Source organism: Gigantopelta aegis, chromosome 4, assembly GCF_016097555.1.
Source record: "Gigantopelta aegis isolate Gae_Host chromosome 4, Gae_host_genome, whole genome shotgun sequence".
In the NCBI taxonomy this organism is placed as follows: Eukaryota; Metazoa; Mollusca; class Gastropoda; order Neomphalida; family Peltospiridae; genus Gigantopelta; species Gigantopelta aegis.
In genome coordinates this window covers 79,951,056-79,967,935 of record NC_054702.1, presented here as the reverse complement: position 1 = coordinate 79,967,935, position 16,880 = coordinate 79,951,056, and the positions used below count along the sequence as shown (strand labels likewise).

Genomic DNA, 16,880 nt, shown 5'->3' with positions numbered 1-16,880 from the left:
GTTGGTGGCTATATTTACTAAATGCACTGAAGTATATAATGTAAATGTGAAAAAGTTGCCATCTGCTGTAGACTAATAAACGAAATTCAAAAATAAACAATTTTCGTACTGCCTGAAACCATTTTTTGATATCGTTTGACTACTAACATCAACTTACATTTTGTAGCAAGGGATCTTTTAGATAAACTTTCCCACAGACAGGACAGCATATACCACAGCCATTGATATACCTGTCAGAGTATTGGTTAGAATAGAATACAACCCAATGGGTCCACTCATCACACCTAATCACTAAGCTACAATTGAATCCCATTTTGGAAGGGTGGTGAAATGTTAACAGAAGAAAGGAAAGTAGTATTGTAAAAATGAAACCAACACAAAGTATCCATTATATTTGGTTACCTCATCACAGATTGTTCCCCATTCATCATCATCAATCAGAATCTCCAGTCGGCCTTCAAATTCATCTCTACCATCTACCAGTCGTACCGACGCCGTCCGGTTCTCAATCGGTAACTCATCCGGGTTTTCCCTCAACCGGAACTTAATAGTGTCAGCCTTGTTATTGCCATCGGCATGAAGACACCCATGAATAACCATCCCAACTGAGTTAACAAATTCCAGAACTGTTCCTCTGGCCAACGTTAGAACTCTGCCAGGTATGATATAAATATCCCTATCCACATGATACACGGTATCTGGCTGCGTGTTGAAGTTCTCTAGCTCTAGAATTCCACCTATTTTGTTGCCTCTGTTGAACTGCCAGTTGTACCTGGGAATCTTGTCGCTCAAAATGTTATTGTATAGCCTTTCTGTATTGAGAACGGGATAATAGTTGACTTGGGCTAGATTGTACCGGTCATCCTGATCAAAGATGCTCTGATGGATGGAAGACTGGTCACTTCCTTTGAGCACCTCAAATCCCCACCAGTTTTGTGTGGCATCGATCTGCACTGAAGGGTCAATAAGGTGAGTTGCAATCTGTCGGTCAGAATTGGGGTTCTCAATGCGATTTCGCATCAGCTTTACATTACCGGAAGAAATTACGATAACAGCATTGGCTCGGTTTCTTGGATTCAAATACATGAAAGAATCGTTAATGTTGTTTTCGATAAACTGATTAAACTTCACATACATGTGCTGGAATGGACTTCCCTGGGTAAGTCTAACATTGAGTGCGTATCTACCGTAATTGTCCCTAAAAGTGTTTTCAAAGAAGTTGTATTCCACAGGAAACTGTCTATACCATCGACTAAGAAGCAGATCATAACCATTATCGATTAGCAAGGCTCCCATGCTGTGATTAGAGAATGTGTTGTTAGACAAAATACCAACAGTATTCACAAGAGGGCGAATTAACAGACCGTGCCGGCGGTTTGAATAAAAATGGGTAAATGCTATGGTAAAGTTGGTACTCTTCTTCGTCGATATATTACATGATAGGTACTCGATTGCCTCATCAAGGTTGTATGCAAAATAACTTTCGTTGATTTGAGCATGACCGCCGCGGCAGTAGTTCCCAACTCGGAAACCACGCCACTCGTTCAGCTCAAAGCTGCACCGCACCACCTCCAGCCTCTGCTCTAACTCGATTCTTGTCCGATTGAGCTGCAAGTACTCTGTGATCACTCCGTACCCTTTGTTCGCAATAAGTCGGCTGTTGTTGAGCAGCTGGAACCCTCCAGAGTACGTGATGTTGATTCCACTGCCTTGATTGCGAGCGATCAGAGTGTTGTTCACAGTTACCTCCCCTGCCCCCTGGTAAACACGTATCCCGGCCCCGTACCAGTTGTCGCAGACCTCGCTGGTGTTGAAGAAAACTTTGCTTCTCATGTCTTGAAGGCTGACACCGTAGCCGGTGTTGTTGGACACTTGGGAGTAGATCAGACTGAAATCTTCCTCAATTTCTAAAATGAAATTCAAAAAATATTTTTCGCACAGTCAAACATTGTTAATTTTTACCTCTGCTATCTGGCAAATATTTTTTCACATCGTTAATTTTTACTTCTGTTATCTTGATAGTACAGGGTGTTTTCAGGTTGAGAAATGGTCCCATGACATAATTTTTACTATCAACGTGTATGTTTATTGTGAGTCACTGATACCTTGAGCTTTTCCTATTGATGTCTTCAAAATCGAGATGGCAATATTTGACTGTATTTAATAACAAAGTGACATCTTTTTGAACCAGGATAATAGCTTAGATGAATATTTTATTCTAAAGGAACATAGCTAAGTTAACACTGACATGGATTCAAAGTGAACCACTGCAAAGCATTATGGACTTTTTGTAGGATATGCCCTTCACCACTCATAATCCCTACAGAATGCTTTTCAATTATTCACCCTAAGCTTACTTCAGTTTTTTAAAACAAATTATACGGTTTTGAATAAAAATATTTTGTACAAGTAACTGTAAAAAAATCCATGTGTTTATTTCTGTATCTGTGGATATATTAAAAAAAAAAAAAAATTCTGACTGCATTCCCCATCCGTTCCCATAGTTAGATATTATATATCAAGGGAATACATCAACATAGACTGTTACAAAGGAATAACTGCATATTTGGATATAAACATGGATATACACTCAAAATAAATAGAATAAAAAGAAATTAAAAGAAATTATAGATGAAAAAACTTGGCCTAGTGTGCCTAAAAAACCCCAACTATTTTGAAATAAGAAGACAAACCATCCAGTTATGTATTTAAAACGTTTGTTGCTATGTACATGTGTATAATTTTATCTGGGACACTATACACAATAAATCTATTATATTTCTTACCTTTTGTTGTTCCTAACTCCATCAGAATTCGAAGACAAGGCTTAAATGTTGAACAGCGCCAGCTGCGAGGAAGATTCCACTTGAGTCGAATATACACTGTTTTCGTTTTGGTCACGAACGATTGTGGAAAGCTGCCATTGGTGACTGGAAACACTGCAACCGGACTTCCAAACAAGGTTCCGTCCCTTATTTCTATCTCTCCACTAGCCTCTGGGTCCCTCATCATCCTCAGGAAGTGTATCGTCACCTTCTTGCCGGCAACCGTTGTAAACTCCTGCAATAAAACATTTTTAATTGCTGATTTAGAAAAGGAAACCAGAATTCTACCAAATTAAATGTCTCGCCCATCATAATAATTTTCCGTGCACTGTCACGAACATATATAGGTGGTACGGTTTAAAACGTAACAATATGTTTTTATATGAATTTTAACTTGATTCATTATAGAGTTATATGCCAATTCATTGGTTCTCTTTTGACGTAAATGGACTATACAGAATCATGCATTTTCACTCACTCTGTCACAGAAGCTGCCAAGTGGTTTTTCTCCGTGGATTCCTATTACATCCTGCGCCTGAAGTACTGGAAATATCTGGACGTTCATGTTGGGAGTCTGGCAGAATGATTCACCAAACGGGAATCTCTTGGGGAATTCATGCGAGGCCAAGGTCAGATTTGTCATGTACATCTTGATTCCATCTCCCCAGTTGTTGGTGACACTGGTCATGTTGACCAGAACTCGACCCACCGTGGTCCTTATGAACATACCATAGCCTGCAATGAAAATAAATAAATAAAATGTGACTGATACTCCACACTAGGAACATGGTGCATAAAATAACATTATTTAAGGATTGTCTGTTATATTTTTACATTCATCAGAGTATGAACAAATAAGATCATCCGCAAATTGTGAATCATCAAAGCAGTTCACACGTAAGTTGAAACTATTACTGATATTCCACACTGGGAACAAGGTGCATAAAATATCATTATTTAAGGATTGTCTTTTATATTTTTACGTTTATCTGGGTATGAAAAAACACTTTTTCTTACATCAAACCAAATTGAAATTATTTACAAAAACATTTTGTAGTACCGGGTAAGATTGGACCGACCATAGTTGCGGCTAAGGGTTTATATATATTTTTATGAACCAGTTCAAGTACAATTTTATTTTACCACGAAACCAGCCATTTATGAACAGGTTTCCAATCAGAAAATTAAAACATAATTCTAATATTTATTTGATTATGTTTATCAAAGGCTGCCACTTTCCAAAACACTTTTACTGTTATTACATCAAACCAAACTGAAATTATTTACAAAAAAACCAACATGTTTGTATGATGATGGGACTACATTTACCTCTATTGTGTGACACTGTTGAGTTGGCAATGTGAATAGCGCCCTCAACCTCTGTTAAATTGAGGCCATCGTAAGCACAGTACTTGATTGTAACGTTGTTCATGAGCGGCACGAATGGGCTGGCACTGATGGCGGCTCGCTGGTAGTTGACCCCGACCCCCATACCACGGAAAGTGTCGAGGCCCGCGTACAGGATGTCGGTGTACTCTATCCACGAGAAGCTCTGGTTCACGTACACATTAGTGTCGATGTATAGCTCCTCCAGGGTCGAGTTGTAGAACTCTAGGCCACGCCAGTGATTCAGAGCCAAGCCCGGGCGCAGACCCTCACATTCAAATCCAATCAGTTGTTGGCCATCTGCAAATAAGAAAAAAAAAAAAAAATCAAATGTGAACGACAGAACCGTAATACATGATCAGGGCCATGTTTTACAAAATGATCTTAGCACTAAGATCACCTTGAGTGCATAATAGTGGTTGATTTCCTAAATCTCTATCCTCTATCTAGTGATGTCACCTGGCCAATAGGGATCACTGCCAAATTTTACTCTACACATGATGGCCTAACTGCATGCAAAGTGGCATGTTAGTATCACATTTTGCACTATTATGCCATAACTCTACTATACTAATGAGTAGCCATATAAAAATGCAAAGAGAATACTGCATGAGTAGCCATATATACTCTTAAAAAAAATAATTTACAATTGCCAAAATTGTAAGGTATATTATTTGTGGGGAATGGTTATATGATAATAGTGAATTAATTGGGCAAACATTACAACCAGTAGTTCAGTATTACAGTAGGTTTTATGTCCACCAAAGATCTTGAAGGACGACTGGGGTCAGAAGTGAAATTTGAAAGTTGACGGGTTTTTTATCAGTAAATCGCAAATTCAAACAATAAAAATGACTAAAAACAAAACAATAACAACTGTATGATCAACAGAATGAAAAAGATTGACAGAAATAATGTTCCACAGTGATTAATCAACCTTCCTGGAAATTGTCAAAATCGAGAATGACACTCCACGCACGTGTACGGGGCAACTGCGTGATGCACGTGCAAAATATGGAATGTGTTTCGGTGTGTTGATAAACAGACCTGAACGTTCTTTACTAGGATGTATGTTCGGTCTAATAGTTGATATTAACATTAATATTTCAGGTTCCCTCTACTTTTTTTTAAGAGTATAAAATACACAGAGAATACTGCATGAGTAGCCATATAAAATACAGATAGAGAATACTGCATGAGTAGCCATATGAATACATATAGAGCATACTGCATGAGTAGCCATATAAAATACAGATAGAGAATACTGGATGAGTAGCCATATGAATACATATAAAGAATACTGCATATAAATTACATACAGAGCATACTGCATGAGTAGCCATATAAATTACATACAGAGCATACTGCATGAGTAGCCATATAAAATACAGATAGAGAATACTGCATGAGTAGCCATATGAATACATATAAAGAATACTGCATGAGTAGCCATATAAATTACATATAGAGAATACTGCATGAGTAGCCATATGAATACATATAGAGCATACTGCATGAGTAGCCATATAAAATACACAGAGAATACTGCATGAGTAGCCATATAAATTACATATAGAGCATACTGCATGAGTAGCCATATAAATACATATAGAGCATACTGCATGAGTAGCCATATAAATACATATAGAGCATACTGCATGAGTAGCCATATAAAATACACAGAAAATATTGCATGAGTAGCCATATAAATTACATATAGAGCATACTGCATGAGTAGCCATATAAATACATAGAGCATACTGCATGAGTAGCCATATGAAATACATATAGAGCATACTGCATGAGTAGCCATATGAAATACATATAGAGCATACTGCATGAGTAGCCATATAAAATACAGATAGAGCATACTGCATGAGTAGCCATATAAAATACACATAGAGCATACTGCATGAGTAGCCATATAAATACATATAGAGAATACTGCATGAGTAGCCATATGAAATACATATAGAGCATACTGCATGAGTAGCCATATAAAATACACAGAAAATATTGCATGAGTAGCCATATAAATTACATATAGAGCATACTGCATGAGTAGCCATATAAATACATATAGAGCATACTGCATGAGTAGCCATATAAATACATATAGAGCATACTGCATGAGTAGCCATATGAAATACATATAGAGCATACTGCATGAGTAGCCATATGAAATACATATAGAGCATACTGCATGAGTAGCCATATGAAATACAGATAGAGCATACTGCATGAGTAGCCATATAAATTACATACAGAGAATACTGCATGAGTAGCCATATAAAATACATATAGAGCATACTGCATGAGTAGCCATATAAATTACATATAGAGCATACTGCATGAGTAGCCATATGAAATACAGATAGAGCATACTGCATGAGTAGCCATATAAAATACATATAGAGCATACTGCATGAGTAGTCATATGAAATACATATAGAGAATACTGCACGAGTAGCCATATAAAATACACAGAGAATACTGCATGAGTAGCCATATAAAATACATAGAGAATACTGCATGAGTAGGCATATGAAATACATATAGAGCATACTGCATGAGTAGCCATATGAAATACATATAGAGAATACTGCATGAGTAGGCATATAAATTACATATAGAGTATACTGCATGAGTAGCCATATAAATTACATATATAGCATACTGCATGAGTAGCCATATAAATTACATATAGACAATACTGCATGAGTAGCCATATAAAATACAGATAGAGAATACTGCATGAGTAGCCATATAAATTACATATAGAGCATACTGCATGAGTACCCATATGAATACATATAGAGCATACTGCATGAGTAGCCATATAAAATACACAGAAAATACTGCATGAATAGCCATATAAATTACATATAGAGCATACTGCATGAGTAGCCATATAAAATACAAATAGAGCATACTGAATGAGTAGCCATATAAAAATGCAAAGAGAATACTGCACAAGTAGCCATATAAAATGCAGAGAATACTGCATGAGTGGCCATATAAAAATGCATAAAGCATATTGCACAAGTGGCCATTATATCCCACTTTATCACTGTTTCAAAACTTATCAAACAAGTGAAATCATGGTTAAAATAAATTAAACATTATTTTTTAAATTAAGTTATTTGCGGCACTGATACATTTATATTACCAATACACCACTGGTGGCAGTTTGTGTTGGTATATTAGATCATTTGAATACTGAGGTATAAAAATACAAATATCAAATAAATATTATGATAATGGTGCTTGTTTCATGTTTTCAATGACAGATGTTGCACATACCACAAACATGAGCTCCTGTGACTATGCGAGAAATGCCAGGACACCGAAGTAAGCTGTTTTCATAACCTGCACAGTTGGGTTTCTCAAACAACATGTAGTCTGTGTAGTTCCGTGCAAACGAGTGGTAGGTGAAGTTGCCTTTTAAAAATCCAAGATTGCGGCAGGTGACATTGGCATCAACTTCAGTATAGCTGAAATAATTGGGAAAAGTATACAGATTTATATTGCACAAATATTTGAATATATTATTTTAGAGTATGAAATACAGTGAAATCTCTCAAAATCAGAATTCCCTCAAAACAGGATGTTTTTCATGGTCCCTTTTTAAATATTTGTGCAGAAGAAAACCTCTCTAAATTAAATATTTCTTAAAACTGAGGGTGTCTGGTTTAGAGGAGTTTCACTGTATATCATTTGATTTCTTTTTGGGGAGGATATATTATATTATAGTGTTTTTGTTTCTTTTTAAGTTTTGCTTTTTTATGTTGTTTACAAATGTTTCCCTCTTATTCTGTTTTAATGTCAAATTTAAACATGGCTAAATCTCACAATTGATGCCCTCTCATTTGATACATTGTGGAGACAGTTTTTTGGGGGGAGGCAGAATTTTTGTATACCCAGCACAATTTTTTTATTTTATTTATTTAAACCATGTACGCACAGAGAAAAAGATTACAGCTGACTCCCAAAATATAAAAAATAGATCAGCTTCAACTTGTTCAGCTGTTGCTGTCACTTACTTCTGGTAGTTTGTACAAATACCCCTCCACTTGCCATGATAGAGCAGATCAAGTCGTCCATCTTGTGTAGTGTTCCCGTCGACCAATCGGGCATCATCCTGCCAGTCCCCACTGGGAACTCCGGGGTCACCACCCACATTGGCGGTCATCAGGATTCTACCTCCAGGCTCATCACTGCCCTGAAGAGACAGAAACGATGACATGCTGTATAATGATGTATACTCACACACTGAAAAGTGTACAGTTTGTTTTGTTTAACGACACCACTAGAGCACATTGATTAATCATCGGCTATTGGATGTCAAACATTTGGTAATTCTGACTTGTAGTCAACAGAAAACCTGCTACATTTTTTCTAACGCAGCAAGGGATATTTTATTATGCACTTTCCCCACATACAGGACAGCACATACCACAGCCTTTGACTAGTTATGGTGCACTGGCTGGAATGGGAATTCACACATTAAAGTTTTGTCAGAATCCAGGACACAGTATTTCACAGTGGTTGAAATAATGCTGTCTTGACTGGTTTTTTGCAGGTCAACATCACCACGGGCTGGGAGATATTTTTGCCTGCAGTCCTGTCAGATCAGCAATTATATTGTGTTTATAATATATTGTGATTATGTTTGGTCCTGCAGGTTTTGATCTGGTGTGGCAGAATTTCAGTCAATTCTGTTTACATGTCAAATTCAAACTGCCAGACATTTACACAGCGAATTGTTATGTTCAGAAATTAAAAGTTCTATTCTAGACTGAGCTTTGGACATTTGAATGTAGTCAATTTGTAAATCACTGGTTATGTAATTATAACTCAAGTAACTGAACAATTGGTACCTAGATAAATATTATACAAACCAGCTTCTGGTTACCTAAAATTTTGAAATATTATCCTCTAGAATCCAAAGCATATAATATATAATACAGAAAAATACACAAAAGAGAAGGATCATTTGTTTAATGTCACCTTAGAATTTTTTAAACTCAGGCTATTTATTTTGACTCTTGGTCAAGATAGACAGACTGAGGCTACTCCTACAAAAAAAAAGCAAAAAAACAACAACAAAAAAGCAAGGCAACTTTCATATGTACTTTCACAAACAGGGCAGTATATTCCATGGTCCTTAAGGCTTTGAGGCACCAGTGGTGCATGGGGCACTAGTGGGGATGGGGAAAAAACCTGAGCCCACTGAGGGGAATCGATCTTGTGACCTATCACACCTCAGGGAACACTCTACCACTGACCTACAGAAAAACATCATGGCTATTGACTGAAATATTAGCAAAGATGTACAAAGTAAATCATACAAAACACAGACATTTTAAACATTAAAATGATACTGTAATATTACACAAAATATTTAATTTAGTTTTTTTCAAAAATGGCAGTACAAAAGTACATAAATTTACAAATGAACACCAGCAAATTCTTTTGTCTATAAAATATTTAATCATCAAAATATTGTTTATCATTTGAAATAATACAAAAGGAAAAACAAGAGCTGAATGGTGTTTATTTGGGGGTGATGATCAGCTGAACAGAAATGCTATGTGGTTATATCACATATTTATCCAGGTGTTTTGTGGCCCTGAAAATCCCAGATTTAATGTGAAAATATTCTTGTAATTATGACTGTTTTGATAACATAATTTAACAATAATATCTTGTATCATTCAATTGCCTAATTTTTCTAATCCTATCAGTCATAGGAGCAGCTAAACAAATCCTGGATAAATCCCTATGTGAATACAATCAAGTTGCCAAGTGCTTTCTGACCTATTTCTGTTCAATGTGGTCATATATAAAATAAATATATACAGCTTGGTGCATGTATTATATTGGACAGTTTGTGAAAGTTTCAAACAATTCATTTAAAGCTGCAGAAGGAATTGACACTTCAAGGGTGGATGGATGGATGGATGGTGGATGGATGGATGGATGGATGGATGGATGGATGGATGGATGGATGGATGGATGGATGGATGAAGATACAAACAGATGTGACAAACAAGCTACTGTATTATTCAAAGTTAGGAACACTGGGTGAGAATGTATAAGATTATCTGTGAATATTGAATTATATTTTCATCTTTTTAATAGCTTCCTACAGCAATATATATATATTCAATTAAAATGCACTATTAAAAACTAGAGAAAAGGAAGTGTCTAGAATTCAAAAGGTTACCACTACCCCATTGTTCTTTAAACTTAGATTCCTGACAATTTACATTTTAACACATTTAGCACGCCGAAACCAAATTTGTTGAGTAAATTTCTCAAACAGTAGAACAAACATTTAAGAGGCTATACCAACACATACACTGTTCACTTGATCATGCTGGTCCACTAGAAGCAACAGACAGGTGGATTGGAGGGAAAATGAAGGAAAACAGACGTTTGCCAACAAAGTTAACCTGCAAGCACAGTTTGACAGGAAACACACCACACTGTTAGGCTGGGCTATGATGAGCAGCACGCTATGCAGGGTGTGCACTTGCCATTCAGGCAAGTCATGTCAGCACTTTGACTTGCCTGTGCAATTTTTTAGTTGCCCAAATTTTATTTCAAAAAATAAAAAAGAGTAAATGTATTTGGCATATGAGATCAGTTTCAATGGGCATACACATCTTGAATTATTATCAAAAGTAACTTTTTAGTTGTTTTAGAAATATTATATTTTGGACATTCTGAAATAATATGCTGTAACGAATGTGCGAAATTTTGGGCAACTCACAATACGGTTTTAACTCGCCAGATGTTTTTATTTGCCTGAGGCGACTGGTAGACCATAAAATAAACTGCTGTTAAATTGCAGTGCTAGTTCTGGCATTTGCCAAATTTGTCAATTGCAAATTTTAAAAATAATTGGTAAATAGTATTTTAATTTGGTGAAATGACTTCATGTAATGACTGCATGATTAAACTGTTAAAAAACCGTGTATTTCTGCAAATGTTTTTAAGAAATGTGTTTCTGCAAATGTTTGAAGTTTAATAAATACTTTGGTGTTATTTTTTGCTCACCCAGAGCTAGCCTTGAATGGTCGTTTGCCTTCTATATTATATAAAATATCATTTTAAAATATCAATTACCTAGTACTTACTTAACTAATGTATAAAAAATTTCAATACGAAGATTTTTTAGAATTGTTTTCTGTATGTACATGAATACTTAGCATAACCTCTCGGTCAGTTATATTGTCTCTAATAATGTGCTGGAAATAAAATACAGTAAGAAGTCAGGTAAAATGTTTAAAATATAAATAAAGCTTTGTTACTGTTGAACAGCTAGCCACAGAAGTACATGTATATATACTCCTATAAATTACTTATACTGTGAATCATAATATTATATGTACTTTGAACCCCATAAACGTTTCTGCCTGTTGTACACATGTATGCATGCAGTAAAGATGACAAGAAAATCATAATTTAAGTGGATTGGCCTGTAATGATTATTTATAGGAGGTGAATAGCACTCGTCTCCTTTGAAGCACCTAGCATGTAGCTCTGTAACATGGGACAATAAAGTTTATGACTGCAAATTTCAGAATGTCCAACATAAACTAACGTCATTATGAGCTATGTGGCACATTCAACTTAAAGGTATTCTCTGCTGTGCTAGAAAAACTTTTAGTATGGTTTGAGGGGAGCTATCACTCTGCCCCCCCCCCCCCCCCCCCCCCCCCCCCCCGAGACGAGTTCAAGGAGAGTAATTTTTAGCTCCCCTTGCATGGCTCTAAATATGGTAAAATATGGCCTGCTGTAATGTTTTCAAAATAGTAGGCCAACAGAAATATAAGCCATGGTCATCTTTTGTTCAGTTGTATGTTGTATTGATTTTAATAATAGTTATCTCTTTTCCTTTTTTCTTCTTTAAGTATTACAAAAAATAAAATGGCCTACTGGAAATAAAATAGGATGGTGTTTGAGAAATTTAGGACCTCTGGGATATATTTAGAGTATTATGGAATTAAAATATAAAAGAACCTTGAGCCAAATACTAGATGAGATAATCGTGTAAATTTGGTTCTTGAAAAGTTATTTCTGATATTTGGGGGTGAATTTCTATTTCACCAGCAAGGTCTAAAATATGGAGTTTTTCACCTGTTCACAGGCTGCTATTTTGAGCCCTGCCTTGACATGTGAATTTTACAAAAATACACGTGGTAATACTGTCATGGGGATTCTACAATACCCGTAACTGGATGAAACACGATTATCCAAATATCTCTCCTAACTGTATATCTATTAGATCTCTCTGTATCGAGCAGTATTTACCCGAGTGGCTCGTCTAGGTATGATCAGAGATACGATCTTATATAAGTATATATTATTATAGCACGTTTAGTTCACTAGAAAACACAACAAAAACACAATACACTTTGGAATCTGTATTAACCTACACTGACAAATGTACTGCCGCAGTAGTTAATTAACAACAACAAATAATAACAACCCAGACTGATCACTTAATTAGTTAATCTCTAGGTGTCTAGTTTATACAATATGCTAATCACTTCACCGTGACACAACACCCACATGTGTGATAATTGAGAAACGCTAACACACACCCGTGTGATAATGGAGAAACGCTTCCAGGAGAACTTAATTAATAAAGGAATTTCAACTCTATTCCTAACTGGTTAATTTTTAATTTACCCTAACTACTCATTCAATAACCTTGTAACACAGAATTAAAAGAAAGAAGTGTTTTATTTAACGACGCACTCAACACATTTTATTTACGGTTATATGGCGTCAGACATATGGTTCAGGACCACATAGATTTTGAGAGGAAACCTGCTATCGCCACTACATGGGCTACTCTTCCGATTGGTAGCAAGGGATCTTTTATTTGCGCTTCCCACAGGCAGGATAGCACAAACCATGGCCTTTGTTGAACCAGTTATGGATCACTGGTCGGTGCAAGTGGTTTACACCTACCCATTGAGCCTTGCGGAGCACTCACTCAGGGTTTGGAGTCGGTATCTGGATTAAAAATCCCATGCCTCGACTGGGATCCGAACCCAGTACCTACCAGCCTGTAGACCGATGGCCTGCCACAACGCCACCGAGGCCGGTCTACACAGAATTAATACTGGTACCTATCACAATAAAGACAATAACCTACAGTTTACCTAGGTCCTCTAGGATGACTGGTTAAGCTTTTTATAATTATTTAGGACAGTGAGCCTACAGATTACTGCGTCAGATGACCGGCAGCACCGTCTAAATAATATTGGTATAATACAGTATTAAAATATTTAAAGTCACATCAATCACATCAAGGTTATACACAGAGCAGAAAATATATATTTACCAAAGTCCCGTCTGAACTAATATAGATCGTTCAGTGGACGACGTCCGTACCCCTGGATACTTCCAAATGTTTCTACTCGATATCTCTAAAACCCTAGCTATTTATTCAAAACTCTCAGAGACAGCGAATATCGCCTGGGGGTACAAGGCGGTACCTCACGTATCATGTGGATTTTCCACAACCACCATGCCGGCATATTTTTCTCTGATCGTCAAACTGGCTGTCGCCATTCCGCGAGCAATCCCCTGGCCATAAACAGCACTACTGGAGATATTACGTAACTACTAGCCACATGGCCTCCACACCTGCGCTAGGTGTGTATTAGAAAAGCTCGATGACCGTCGCGCAAAGGTATCACGTAACAAGTTGCCCATCTGGGCTTAAGTGCAATTCGGAACTGCACACGGCCCTCTAAAACAATTAATATCGCCACAGGTGAAAAGAAATTAAGAGCATGTACTGTCACAAATACAAAAATATTAATTATGCTCAATATATGTGGGAAATATGGTAATATCGTAAATGGCTCCTAAAAATTATTCATGCCTCTAAAAAAACTATTTAATGTGAGATCTGTTGTTCACAATGATATTCCATTCATCAAAAATTGGTTGGTTTGGCTCTACCAAAATGATGTTTGATTATAAAAACCAGTAATCGATTGTTTTGGGAAATATTATCTGAAATTGTTCCTCCAGTTTATGATACAATTCATGTAAATATACTGGGTTTTGAGTTTGTTTTCATGTATAAAGATATTCAATGGTTATTACAGGTAAAATTAACCATTTGTAGGTTGGACATGACAATAGGTCTTTATACTTCAAATCCTTCTTAAGTTCATATAATTCTAACCAATTATGTAATCGAAAGTTGATCAGTTTGTGCCAACTGATTATAACCAATGATTAATGATGACTTTCCAACCAACCAATACTAGTTGTCTGTATGTACCTTATACATGAGGTAATAAATTAGACATACCACATGCCACTTATGTACAACCTCATTGCAAATTTTGAAAACCAATATCATATGCCATATTATAGCCTTTAACAAAAAAAGGCCAAGACAAATCAATTTCGAACTTCATCAGTCATTTGGTATTTTTTTTTTTTTTTTTTTTTAAATAATATATCTGCAATTAAATTAATGTACACATGCATATAAATGTTTTGGTGAAATCGAATACAAACAGTTCAAAATTTAGGTGTACACTTTTTTGTACATGTAATGCAAAATCAGACAGCTTATTCACCTCCACAATAACATTTTATTATGCAAAGACCAATCCCCACTCTAAAATATAATTTGACCAACATTATTACATATGAATGTTTAAGAATTTTCTAATCAGGACTAGAGGCAAACAATTATAATATATATATACATATATATATATATATTGTAAGTATACCATGACTGACTGCATAAATAGAATTTATTTTATTTTATTAATATTATATATTATTTTGACATGATTACATAACTGGGGACAGGATGTAACCCAGTGGTAAAGTGCACACCTGATGTTGCAGTTGGTCTAGGATCGATCCCTGTCTGTGGTCCCATTGAGCTATTTCTCATTCCAGCCAGTGCACCATGGCTGGTATATCAAACGTATGTGCCATCATGTCTAGTGGATGGTGTATATAAAAGATCCCTTACTACTAATGGAAAAATGTAGCAGGTTTCTTCTCTAAGACTATATGTCAAAATTACTAAATGTTTGACATCCAATAGCCGATAATTAATAAATCAATGTGCTCTAGTGGTGTTGTTAAACAAAACTAATTTTTTTGTTTTGAAATCATTACATAACTCTTGACGCCCACTCTCCTCACCATATTGCTTTGAAATTCATCCCATGACCCCTACCCCCACTATGCAGAATGACCCATTATTGCAGACAGGAGAATTCCCCACCAAGATTGGACAAGCTATATGGGGGTAAGACCCTATGTATGTGCAGAATCATGCACATACACCAAACACCAATGAACCATTTTCTTATAACCGTTTGCATTCATATGGAAATAGGATAAGCATTAAATTAATAACATACAGTATTACAGATGTAATGAATATGACTGTACATACAAATATATTGGATATGTTAATTCCCCCTAAAAATATATTTTTAAAACTATCTACTACATAGATTCCATCCCGGGTTGGGTTTCTGGCTATCCTGAGGTGGAATCTGGGACGGACATGCTTGAAACCTCTGTGGTATATGAGCAGGATTAAAAGTCACACACACACTACATAGATATTAGATAGATAGCAAGATATATGACAAAATTACCAAATATTTGACATCTAATAGCTGATGATTAAAAAATCAATGTGCTCTAATGGTGTTGTTAAACAAAATAAACTTTGAAAGATATTAGAGATAGGGGCCTTGTTGGAAACAAATCCCAAGATACAATGTCTCGACATGAACCACTGCAGCTGCTTTGACAGTCTACTCATACTCAGTCTGTATAGAATTTTTCTAGTGAGGTGAGGAACAAATTTTTTTTAAATAAATGTTTAATTATAGGAATAATTTAAAAAACCCAAACAAAACCCACATTAAGACAGGATCATGAATATCAGAGATGAGTTAAAAAAAAAAAGCAGAATCAAAAGTTTTTATATGTGAAAAGAAGTAAAGGGCAACAAAATATGACTTTAATATGATTCTTTTTAGAAAATGATTTTTTATCTTCAGATTTGTTTTACTATACTGACATCCAAAAGAAACTTTAAAACGCTTTGTATTGGTTATGAAAGATTCATAAATTTCAACATCTAAACGTCACAATGCACTTCATGATATATACAAAGTGTTTATAAGGTGGTTTCTAAATTAGTTCTTATTGATTTACAACAATATTTATCAAATTGTTCAAATTTTTATTTGTATGTAAAGTTTCTTTTGGACGTCAGTATAGCTGTGGGTAATAACACAGTGGATCAACCAAAATGAATTAATCCTACAATGCTAAATGTTTTAAGGAAAGGAGTTAGAAAAGAGGCGTACACATTGTACACTTCGAAAAATATATTTAAAAATAGCTCAGATGTCAAATATTATTATATTTACAGATTGTTCACAATGATCAATATACAAACTACAGTTGTTTTAGTTTTTAGTACACTTCCCTTCCCAAAAGCATACATCAAAAATGTTTATTTCTCAAAGGATATGGGTTTTTTTTTTTGTTGGTTTGTGGTGAGGGTTTTTTTTTTTTTTGGGGGGGGGGGTGGATGTGTTAAAACCATACTACAGTATTAATCCCCTCCCCACTCAGCAT

The 16,880-nt window shown here is 35.7% G+C and overlaps 1 protein-coding gene across 1 annotated transcript in view; it reads right to left on the bottom strand.

Moving 5' to 3' along the window:
• LOC121371174 (protein bark beetle-like) overlaps positions 1-16,880 on the bottom strand; it is a 29,440-nt gene that overhangs the window by 10,297 nt on the left and 2,263 nt on the right. Inside the window, 6 exon segments of the mRNA XM_041496876.1 lie at positions 403-1,907; positions 2,787-3,060; positions 3,304-3,560; positions 4,155-4,511; positions 7,515-7,705; positions 8,255-8,433. Of these exon segments, the coding sequence (XP_041352810.1) occupies positions 403-1,907; positions 2,787-3,060; positions 3,304-3,560; positions 4,155-4,511; positions 7,515-7,705; positions 8,255-8,433 (2,763 nt within the window).